The sequence below is a fragment of the Bufo bufo genome, chromosome 1, assembly GCF_905171765.1.
Source record: "Bufo bufo chromosome 1, aBufBuf1.1, whole genome shotgun sequence".
Classification (NCBI taxonomy): Eukaryota; Metazoa; Chordata; class Amphibia; order Anura; family Bufonidae; genus Bufo; species Bufo bufo.
Window position 1 is genome coordinate 721,664,471 of NC_053389.1, and position 12,120 is coordinate 721,676,590.

The 12,120-nt window shown below is 42.8% G+C and overlaps 2 protein-coding genes across 3 annotated transcripts in view; one reads left to right on the forward strand and one right to left on the reverse strand.

Annotated features, from left to right (window-relative positions):
- Positions 1–5,075, forward strand: part of ADAMTS7 (ADAM metallopeptidase with thrombospondin type 1 motif 7) — a 78,489-nt gene extending 73,414 nt beyond the window's left edge. For both annotated transcript variants that reach the window (XM_040414357.1, XM_040414356.1), the window contains one exon: positions 3,509–5,075. In XM_040414357.1, the coding sequence (XP_040270291.1) occupies positions 3,509–3,559 (51 nt within the window). In that variant the 3' untranslated portion in view covers positions 3,560–5,075. The remainder of the gene's footprint in view (positions 1–3,508) is intronic.
- Positions 5,076–11,308: 6,233 nt separating this feature from the next.
- Positions 11,309–12,120, reverse strand: part of CIAO2A (cytosolic iron-sulfur assembly component 2A) — a 31,221-nt gene continuing 30,409 nt past the window's right edge. Inside the window, exon 5 of the mRNA XM_040414360.1 lies at positions 11,309–11,685. Within this exon, the coding sequence (XP_040270294.1) occupies positions 11,588–11,685 (98 nt within the window). The 3' untranslated portion in view covers positions 11,309–11,587. The remainder of the gene's footprint in view (positions 11,686–12,120) is intronic.

Here is a 12,120-nt window from a genome sequence, read left to right on the forward strand (position 1 = left end):
TCCTTTCCGTTCTCCGGCTCCGTTAAGGAGCAGGAGAACGGAAAGGACAGATTCTGCAGATAACTGAGACCTAACTGAGCGTAACGGAGCCTAAAGACCCCATAGACTATAATGGGGTCCGTTCGGTGTCCGCTCAGATCATGATTTTTGAGCGGAGATGAAAGTCCTGCATGCATCATGTTCTGAGCGGACACCGAACAGACCCCATTATAGTCTATGGGGTCTTTAGGCTCCGTTACGCTCAGTTAGGCCTCAGTTATCTGCAGAATCCGTCCTTTCCATTCTCCTGCTCCTCAACGGAGCCGGAGAACGGAAAGGAGAAACGGTTATGTGAAAGGAGCCTAACTCTGTGAAGGCTTGCCCTTCAAGCCATTTATGCTGAATACCTCCCTTTCCTAATTCACAAACATTGAGTTATAATTGTCATGTTACATACCGTATACTGTGGAGCTGCATTCTGGTCCTGGACACTGTTTCTACAAGCTCACATAACAGTTCTTCCACCTTCTCTCACCCAATCTGCTTCAATCAGTGTTGATGCTGCTGTGATCACAGGACTTCATTTACTAGCAAGCTTTCCCTACAGACAGCTTGTAATTCCCTGTTTTAGTAAGATATTCGAGCTATTCTAGTTCTCACCATAGAGGAAATATATGGTTGCAGTAATTCAAGTCTCATCCTACTCTGCCCCATATGGGAGTGTGAATCCTATGACAAGTATATAAAACTAAACAGCATAGAGCACTTATGATTTAATTCTAGATTAGAAACTTGAGTTTACACATGGAGGTGCATCTCTTAAAAGTCTTTTAAACATGTCACTAGAAGTACTCATATTCAGTAAAGGATTTGTCCCAAGATTCAAACATGACCTAGCCACAGGATAGGCAAGAAAGTGCATGATTGGTAGGGTCTGATTGCTGGCACCCCTCCAAACATGAGAATGGGGGTTCTGTGTGGCTCTATATGAATAGAGTGGTGGTCAAGCATGTGCACTGCTGGTCCATTCATCTCCAAGGGACTGATGGAGGTGGCGGTACTTGACTTTAGCAGTCACATGAATATGATGGGAGCAGTGAAAGGGGGAAACAGGACCTCTGTTCTAGTGATCAGCAGTGATCCCAGCAGTCAGACCCCCACTGATCAGACACTTGTCACCTGTTCTGTAGATTGGTCCTGAATCTTAGGACAAACCCTTTAACAAGCTAAATACTGTCAGTTGTTGATTATAATCATATTTTTATTGCAGATATTTTTCGTCTGTCCTTCTCTTTGGCCTTTCTTTCAGTTTATCTCTCATTACGTGAGTAGGAGTAGTTAAAACCCATAGACATTCCTATCTAAAACGAAACCCTGTTACTTCACTACTAGACCATGAAAACATAAACTCCTTCATGGGTCTTTAAATACCACATGTGTAACTTTAGGAAACTTTACAGAACCAAATCCACTGTCTGGGCAGTCATAGCTGGAAGGCATGATCAACAAAGTACATTTGTATGTTTGTAGAAGTTACATTCACAAAAAGAGCCAAATGTGCCAAAAGAAAGCAGGGTGAGAGACCCTGGGGCCGACCGTCCGAGACTGCTAATCGATGTCAAATGCATCTCTTAAAGTGACAGTAATATCAAACTAAATGTCTTCACTCAATAGATTATATCAGAGATTTGCATAATCATAGTTTTTCTATATTTTCTTTAAAAACAACGCAATACAACAACATAGGGAAAACCTCATGAGGAAGTTATTTTTGTAGTACTATATATACATATATAACACCTACAAAGAAAAATTAGCCATCCCATACCCATAGCGTAATATAATACAGTCTTTATTATTATAGTTAAAATTATATGATACAAGGATAAGTAGCAGAAAAAGCACCATCGCTGGAACCCACAATACCATATGGGAAAATAGTCAAAAGGGTAAATAGTAACTTAGTAAAAAATATCGAACGGGCAAGGTGCATATATTGTTGGTCAGTAATTACAAATGGAGGTCCGCAAGAGACATTAAATGAACCACACAGTTCTTAGCAAATATGAGAACGTAACACCGACTTACCCCTTGGTATGTGTGAGCAGAGATGGTTCCACCTCGATGTGCATGTGATTATCTCTAATTTGTCTTTCACCATTGACATTTGAGATGTACTTAAGATGTAGTTTGGTCAGGGGCGTAGCTATAGGGGGTGCAGAGGTAGCAGTCGCTACCGGGCCCAGGAGCCTGAGGGGACCCAACGACCCTTGTGCCACATAAGAAGACACACAACGCACTGAGGGAAGGGGGGCCCAAGCTGAACTCTTGCACCAGGGCCCATAAGCCGCTAGCTACGCCCCTGGTTTAACCCGAATGTACCCCTGACAAATTAATAAGGGCACAGTCATGGGTGTAACTACCAGGATTGTAGCCAACAACTAAAGGGGTCCATATCCATTGTGAAGTAAGGTGCAGTTTAGTGATCACCGCTGCTGTATCCATTATCATTCTGCTACAGCATCACTCTTTGCATTATTCCAGTGTTGTGACATTACTATGTGCATGTGAATTCATATTGTACTATGTACCATATTTGTACTATGACATCATTACATATGATGTCAGCATGTCTATGATGATATGGTTTGACTGGTATGCATTATTCATGTGCTCTGATGTGAAATTGCAATATTTTTCTAATGTTACATCATTGTTGGCATGATTCTTTTGCTGAAAACTTACTGTGTAGATTATTTTATACTGTGACATCACAGTGTGAATTATCTCTAAATGGCAACATCACTGTGTGCACGATTTAAGAGTTGCAACTTCATTGAGTAGATTATCCTTGTGCTGTGACATCACTGTGCACATCATCACTATGCTTTGATATTACTGTGTAAATTATTATTTTATTGGGACATCACTGTGGGCATGATTCCTGTGTTGTACCTCACTGAGTCAATCCTCATTTACAATGACAGGGATGGCCAACCTGCGGTTCTCCAGCTGTTGTAAAACTACAATTCCCACCAGGCCCTGCTGCAGGCAGTCTGGGTATGCTGGGAGTTGTAGTTTTGCAACAGCTGGAGAGCCGTACGTTGGCCATGCCTGTATTATAACATCATCTACTGCTGAAAGTAGTTCTGGTGAGGCAGGGATCCATTCTAGGTTGAGCACTGGGGCCCCATGGATATTTGCCGCAGGGGATAGTATCTTTTAAAATGATGCTGTAAAGCAAGACCATCCCTTTGTGATCCACCGAAGGCCAGAGACTGCGTTCTGTGATACCACAACCAAGGAGTAAACATGGATGCGTTGATGTTTGGGTTCCTGGGTTTCATAAGCAAAATCACAGGCTCCATTATTATTAGTCACGAAATGGCTGCAGCGAATACACTGGGCATCATGGGATACATGCTTGCGTCTTTAATTGCGCCACTATTTTCTGCTGTATGCACGAATCATGTTATTGATAACCCATGCTTCCCTTCCCCTCATTCACAACATGTCATCTCTCTCACAGGTCTTCAGTGCACCCGTGACCGTCTCACCTTCAGCTTCTGCCGGACATTGAGAATCCTAGGCCGTTGTTCCCTGTCTACAGTCCAAGCTCAATGCTGCCAGACTTGCCAGTCTCATATTCAAAGCTCTCGTGATCTCAGTAATCAACGGGTGTCCCGGAGGTGAGGATGATGGCCATGTCTCTAATCTCAGGGACCAAATGACTGTACGATACTGGGTTGTCTTAATCTCTGCTGAAGGTCCGTCGATTTTTCTGCTCTCTAAAAGGGACAGAGGAGAGCTTCATTGCATCTAGGAATGGTTTAACTTTTTGTTTCCAGTGTCTTAACCAGAAATCCCATCCAAAAATACAGTCTTTGGATTTTTGGTGCTAATGGTCTGCAAGTGACTTCTTATGAAACTGTTGATGATTCACTGGCTGGCCAGTGGAGGAATCGTATGCTCCTTATAAATTCAGCTTCTTGGTGCTGTAGGTTCCTTATCAATTAGAAGAAACTATAATATAATCTATAATAATGTTGCATCCAAAAGACAAGAGCAAGTCCATGTCCACTTTTGTGGTCTATACTATTTACTTCTGTAGCATTGTGCACTGTTCATGGTGTGGACTTTTACCACATAAACCAATCGGTGATTAAACCGTCTGAAAGGAAGAGTAAAATGTGCGACAAGGACTGCTGAAAGTGAAGATCTTTATGATGACCAACGCAAAAAGTCTTCCACCAGCCAGGTGTTCATAAAGCTGCAACTGTCTACATTATGGGACCACTTCTGAACCATCCTCAGCCATATGGACATGTGGTGCTGCCCAACTGGACCAGGAACTGGCCTCATAGTCACATAAACCTCTGTCATACTGGAAATTGTGACCTTACTGATTATAGAAAAACAGGTCATACTAGTCTATTTGGCACTGAAGAGCTGAGGGCATTACGCATAAAGATCCTAGATAGCCAAGTAGAACAACCATGGCTGAGGATATCAATACTTGGAGGTTGTCAGCACACTAAATGACCAATTGTCAGACGTACTAGTCCAGATATGTCTATAGCTGCATGAACCACACTGGAAATTGGTGCTATAATTATGGACTACTCACTATAAGCATCCTTTATAAAGAAGACTAGCTTGGTGAAGAGATTCCCTTGCGTAATGGATTTTTTACCCAGTAAGTGTCATGTCCTATTTTCAATACACATTTTGTATGCCAATTAAAAATAAAATTGTCAGTGTATTCCTGTCTGTTGTAAATACATACACCGTTGGTTACCATATTTATCCGGAAATAGTGCTTACGTCTAATGTAAAACTGGGTAATAATAATAGGTCTGTTCTGCGAGTGGATGTGGAGCTTGACCAATTATTTAGGTTAGATAAATGCATAAAAGTAAGTTGCAGTCTCTGCTGGGTCCATAAGTCATCTTTTCTTATAGGGGCTCATGCACATGGTCGCAGCTGTTTTTGCGGTTCACAAACTGCCGATCCACAAAACATAGATACTGTATGTGTGTCTTTCGCGTTTTGCGGAACAGAACACCCGACCCCTTAATAGAACAGTCTTATCCTTTTCCATATTTTTGCAGATGTCACAGAATGGACATACAGATGCAAACAGATTATGGAGTGCTGTCCGCGTTTTCTGCGGCCCCATTGAAGTGAATGGGTCCACATCCGACCCACAAAAAATGCAGATCGAATGCGGACAAAAATATATTTGTGTGCATGGGCCCTAACTCTGTGTTGTGCTGTTCCTCCGTTATTCCTCCTGAATAATTATAAATTAATTGACAACTGGGTATTACCATTCGCCTGATTGGACAGAGTGACTGTGTGCTGGGACACCCCCAAATTGTCAATTATAGGGTTTGCCTGAGTGTTTAACCACTTCCCGCATTATCACATACATGTACATGCATGTAATAACGCGTAAGGGGTTGTATAGAGCGGGCTGCTGCAGTGAGCCTGCTCCATATTTGGCGGGTGCTGGCTGTATAATCCAGCAGGCAACCGGCAGCACTGATGGAGAATGGTGCTCACGCAGAATCCGTCATTTAACACCTGCGATACCGCCAACAAAAGCGATTGTGGCATCTGTTCGGTAAGGGATGCGGCTTATGACAGCCTGGGGCCTGCTGAGGCTTCCCAGGGCTGACATGGTAATCTGCCTTCTAAGCTGTGCACGAGGCATAGTTCAGCAGAATCCTATTCACCCTACTAGCCCTCTAAAAGGGTTAAAGTTTAAATCGCCCCCCTTTCCCAATTTTACATATAAAAATAAACATATTAGGTAATGCTGCATCCGAAAATGTCTGAACTATTATAGTTTTCGTGTGTGGTGTATGCCGTAACGGAAAAAAAAATTGCCATTTTTTTGTGACCTTGTCCCACCAGAAAAATTTATAAAAAAATCATAGATACCACAAAAATTTTGCCAATAAAAATTACAGTTTGTTCCGCAAAAAAGTTTGTTCCGCAAAAGCTTAGTGGATAGAAATTTTAAAAAGTTATGGCTGTCAGAAAATGGCGATGCAAAGGAATTTTTGTTTGGTATTGCTGTAATGGTATTGACTCGCAGAATAAGGCCTCATGCACACGGCCGTTCCGTGCAATGGGGACCGCAATTGCGGTCCCCAATGCACGGGCAACATCCGTGCAGCGGGCCAGACCCATTCAACTTGAAAGGGTCCGTGGTCTGTCCGCACTGCAAAAAAATATAACATGTCATATTTATTTGCGGTGCGAAAAAAGGGAAAGAAACATCACGGAAGCACTCCGTAGTGCTTCCGGTGTTCCGTTCCGTGACTCCGTAATTGCGGATCCATTCAAGTGAACGGCCGTGTGCATGAGGCCTAAGAATGTCATATGATATCATTTTTAGTGCGCAATAAACACCATAATGTCAAAACCCAAAGAATCTTGACTGAATTTTTTCCCCGTTTTCCAATACAAGACATGATAAATTAAAGGGTGCCATTAAAAAATGCAACTTGTCCTGCAAATAACGTGAACGGAAAACTAAAAAAAAGTTATGGCTCTTGGAACGTGGGGAGGAAAAATGCAAAAACAAAAAATAACCTCACTTTAGAATGGTACATCACAGCATTCAGCGACGTTCGGCACTCCAGCTGCTGTGAAACTACAATTCCCAGCATGCTCTATTCATGTCTATGGGAGTGATGAGAAGAGCAGAGCATTTATGGCACAATGCAGAGATTATAGAATGCTCTAAAACAGAGATGCCAGGAGCGGTGACAAGTGCTCTTTAAGTGCAATCACCTGAGGGTGAGACTGGCTGCATGTGGCAACCAATGGCACATTTGCTGCACGCTCATAAGAACATTGGTGGCCAAGGGTGGGCCTGGCATGGCTGCATGCTACCAGCTGCACGGTGGGGTCGCACGATTAAGGCCCCTTTCACACAAGCGAGTCTTTTTTTTCATGCATCATCGCTGCTTTAAGTGAAAATCGCAGAGGGTTCTATATTCTGCGTTTTTCACCCAACCCTGGTGCCATCGAAGTGAATAGGGCTTCCGTGAAAAATGCATTGAATCCAGCGTTTTCCACTGACGGCTGCTAGGAGATGTTTAGAATTCTATAATAATATATCATGAAAAACATATCAAAACTGAAAACGGAACTACTGTATGCAATCGCAGACAAAAGTGACTGCACTAGCGTGCAAAACCTTCCGTTTTTTTGCTGATTAGATCCAGTCACAATCTGTATGGTTCGTGTGAAAGGCGCCTAATGCTTATTTTTTTGTAGTGGAGTTAGGCCTTAGGCTACGTTCACATATGCAGAGGAGCTTACTGTATCCAGCCTGACTACAAAGGGATCCAAGGGTGAACCGGCTGAAAGCAGGCATTTGTGTCGGAAACGGGCCGGATCACTGTCGGATCCCATTATAGTCAACGGGGATGTGATGGCGCACAGCGGTGTCCAGCTATGCTGGATATGGTAAAATACGGGTACTCTTTTCCTCTGCTAGAACAGAGTTTATGCTGCATATGTGAAATTATGGAAAACACTTCAAATTGTAGATTTCTCCCCAAATAAAAGTTAATGAAATGTTACACATTCTTTCTGTGTCATTGCCTTGTGGTTTGCAAGATCTCTGCTTGCAGTCGCCTAACAGGGCTCAAGCCACAGATTTGATTGCTGTACCGTAAGAGTACATTCACATACGGCAGATTTGTTGCATACATTTCTGTGACTGTCCACTACATCTGTATAGGGCTTGTAGAAATCCATGCAGCGGTTGCAGAATTAACCCCATTAGGATTTATGGAAGTGAATTTTTACTTGCAGAAATGTATGCAACGAATCCCCCATGTGTGCATCACATGAACAGGACAGAATTCCGTCCTCTGGGAGTAAACAATAAAGGTTGCTACTGAATGACAGCAAGCAGTGATATTAAAAATGGTGAGGAACTGATGCATGATGGATATTGGAAAAATATAACTGTTGCATTATGAAAAGTCTTTCACACGAACGATACAGATTGTGCCAGGATCTGTTCAGGACAAAAACGGAAGGTTTTGCGCGCAAGTTCAGTTAATTTTGTCTGCAATTGCGTTCAGTGTTTCAGTTTTTTCTGCGCGGGTGCAATCAGTTTTTGATGCGTTTTTTCACAAAAAAATTGAAGAATTACAAACTACCGGGAACACTTATTAAAACTGGCGTTTTAGACGCCGGTCTTAATAAAGTCCTAAACTGGTAGAGGCGCTAGCCTGTCCATAACTTCGGCGCATCCACCGCTGCTTCTAAATGTAAGACAGCTTCCTAGTTGCCTTAGGCCTATTGCACACGACCGTACGGCTTTTTCAGTATTTTGCGGTCTGCAAAAAAGGGATCCGCCAAAAATATGGATGACGTCCGTGTGCATTCCGATTTTTGCGGAACAGAACAGCTGGCCCCTGATAGAACAGTACTATCCTTGTTCGTTATGTGGACAATAATAGGACATGTTCTATCTTTGAACGGAACGGAATGCATACGGAGTACATTTCGTTTTTTTGGCGGACACTTTGAAATGAATGGTTCCGTATACGGGATGCAAACGGAAAAACAAAAAGGTTCGTGTGCATGAGGCCTTACATTTAGACCTTTTTCTACACCTGAAACAGGCGTAGGAAATGGTAAATGTGGTGGGCCCATCTCCTTCCCCGCCCACAATTTTAGACGTGGCATGAACAGGGTGAAGTTGCAGATAGTGGTGCAACTAACCGTTGCGCCACTATCTGCGTCTGAAATACGCCTAATTTAGGTGTATTTCAGCATAGTAAATGCCCCCCTACATCTCCTAGCAACTGTCAGTGAAAACATATTGCTTCTGGATTGCATCCAGATGTCTTCCGTTTTTCACTGAAGCCCCATTCTCTTCTATGGAACAAGAGCTGCGTAAAAAACTCAAATATAGAACATGCTGCGATTTTTCTGAATGCAGAAATTATGTGTGAAAAACAACGCTCATATGCACAGACCCATTGAAATGAATGCATCAGTATTCAGGCCGGATGCTATACGTTTGCTTAACGCATCGGAAAACTCGCTTGTGCTAAAGAGGGCTAATACTCATTAGCTTAGAGTACCCCTTTAATGTAGATATATTATAGATTTTTGAATTTAATCTTCACTCCTGGCTTTATCACCCAGAACAAGAACCCAGGCTTCCATCACAAATAGTTGCACAGCATAAAAAAATTAATAAATTGGAGCATTTCATCAAGGGTATAGTGACATGGCGACTTTGGGTGCGACACGTGTCGTGCGCCCATGTATCACAGTGTAGCCGGGCAGCCATGGGAATTAATGGAGTTGCAGCGTGACTCGTACGTTTGCAGCGTCATGCAAATAGCAAAAAATCCAGCACCCAAAATCTCTGTGTAGCTGTACCCTAAATGTGGAACGGCCGCGTCCTTCTCGAAGGCCATTTTCAGAGGACAATACAGTTGTGGCATGAAGATAATCTGCATGCAGAAAAATTACCTTTGAACGGTCACATAATTTCTAAATAGTGACTTATGGTGTAATGATTCTGTTTACCATTTAAATCCCGGAAATTCGGATATTATAAAACCCATTGTTATTACAGGATGTTCTTTCCAAAGGAGTGAATAATCATTTCTGTTTTGCACCGACATGATCTCTGTATTATTCTAATCTCTGCTCTTCTTGTGTGTTGGGTGTGTGATGGGACCCCGGCCAGAAGTGAGGTTCTGCACCACAGCTGGGACACAGGATGATCCCTCCTGGATTCTCAGAGGAGCAGGGCTCAGCACTCCACACACAATAGGTGTATTTATAGTTTTACAAAGCTCCGGCCTAGTCGGATGTGCAAAAATATATGGAAAAAAATAAAGAAACAAAGGACAGAGTCCCATATGAGCCGACGGGCCTTCCTCGCTTCCTCATAAACACGGCGTTTTTTCATCCACCTCATTCTGTCTCTAGAAGTTCATTCTACAAAGGCTCAACTGTTTAACGAGCCTTTCATCGACTTGTGCAGCAGAAAAGCTGGAGCACATACGCAAAGTATTCCAGTGATCCAGCACGACTACTTATGGTTTAGAATGACACCATGATGAAGTGAACCCATTATCTACAGAGGAACAAGGACAGCTGTGAGTTTAGTGGGACCTGCACCTCCAAAACTAGCAAAAGAGGGTCCTTCAGACCTGCACCATCATATTTGTCTAACAGTTCATTTTTTTTATGTGGTATTTTAGTCAGAAAGGGTGCGACAGTCTTGTGAAGAGAACCCCATTTCGTGGATGCCATAAAGGAGGGTGCCTCACTGACGACCCCTCATCATGAGTGAGAGTGAAGAGCCGCTGCAAAGAGTGTCTCTTGCTGTCAGACCCTGTTTATCCAGACTTTGGTGGTGACCACTAGAACCCTCCTCCAGATCATGAAATCAAAGTAAAATTATGTCTGCAACTATTTGTACAGCAACCTGGGCCCATAAAATGTTTTGTACCAATACCAACCAAACCACAACATAAATGAAATGCCTGCTTGTAGCTAGTGTACATTTCAGTCATTATTGACACCATTTACTATTCCAAGAGGTGGCAGCCTGGTGGCTTCACTGCAGCAAAGGCCAGATACCTGGAAAGCGGGTTAAAGGATGAAAACCAGAGGACCATCAGGATAATTCCCTTAGGTCTAGCCCAATATGATGCTGTGAGTACGGGTTACAGGTTTATCAGTGCGGGTAAACCACAACTTAGTCCTCTACAAGTAAAGTGAATGAGATTGAATAAATTTTGTGTCCACTTTGCAGATCTTCTGCACACTAACCTGCACCTGTGTGCAGTCACCCTTAAAGTGCAGAGTAGAGGTTTCCCAAAAATATTGTCCCATGTTATTTTATAAGAATCCCTAGCACAGCTCAAACCCATGACAATGATAAACCTTGGATCATAGGTCACATCTCATATAATAACCCTGTGTACAGGTGCTCCAATCCACTGCAAGCTACAACATTCTGTTCCCACAATGATCTCCTGCTTGGACCATGAACCTACAAAATTGGAGACTGACCTACTTTAGTTGATTTACAGATTCTTAACCTCAAACCAACCCATCTCACCCCCACCTTTGTAAACTAATATTGTGGCCAGAGGTCAGAACCCCACTGACAAGTGTCAGAGTTCCTTACGGGTCATTGCACAGGTCACTTGCTGAATACACAGCTCCTGTTCTCTAGAGGGTTGAGCAAACTGGTGGTTGTAAGACCGGACTGAAAAGTGATGTGTTCATATATGTGATGACTGGCTCCGTCAATAAGACACACTCATGTAAAACAGATTTATTCAGGACTTCTGAACATAATTAGCACTCCTGACATCCTTCCCGCTTTATTAGGTAAGCACACCATATACTAGTCCATGTATGGTGGCTTCAGCAATCCATGAGAACATGACATCCCAGAGCCCAGCACTCCATGAGTGAGCAAATCAATTTGTATAGCCCATATATTGCACATCCAGTAGTATCGTCTCCATGAAGGGATGGCATTGTCCGTGTCCCCTGTTTCAGATCTTCATATACTCCACAATGTGCGCACCTCCAACTAATCCGGTTCTGTAACGCACTGCTCCACTATCTCTCGTAGATTTGGGTTCTCCATGGCTGCAGACACTCGTTCCTTATCGTTTATCTGTTTATTAACTTTTGGATAAAATATGAGGAAAGGTGTAAAGTTAAAGAGGTCCACTTTCTAAATATAAATGGCATAGGCCCTAACATTAAAAGTCATGTCATCAGAAGTCTCCAAAAATTGTGTGTTCTCCACCCAATCTATAATATGCAATGCGGGATGAGGGAGCAAATGAACACTGTGGAGGAGAGATGGACCTGGGGGTTACATGACAGAATAGATGACCTCACATACATAAGCTAGTGCTTGCATGGCGCTTATGAATGTCTGCGCAAGCAGGATACGTTATGGACACAGCAGTCACATGATGCATCATGTGATCATCAACGCAATCACTGGGCCACGATTGTTCGCATGCTCAATCGTCAGTATGATCAAGCAAGGAAGCTCAATTTTTGATGACATCTTTGAGTATATTCACACATGGCAGTTTTTTCTGCAAAAAT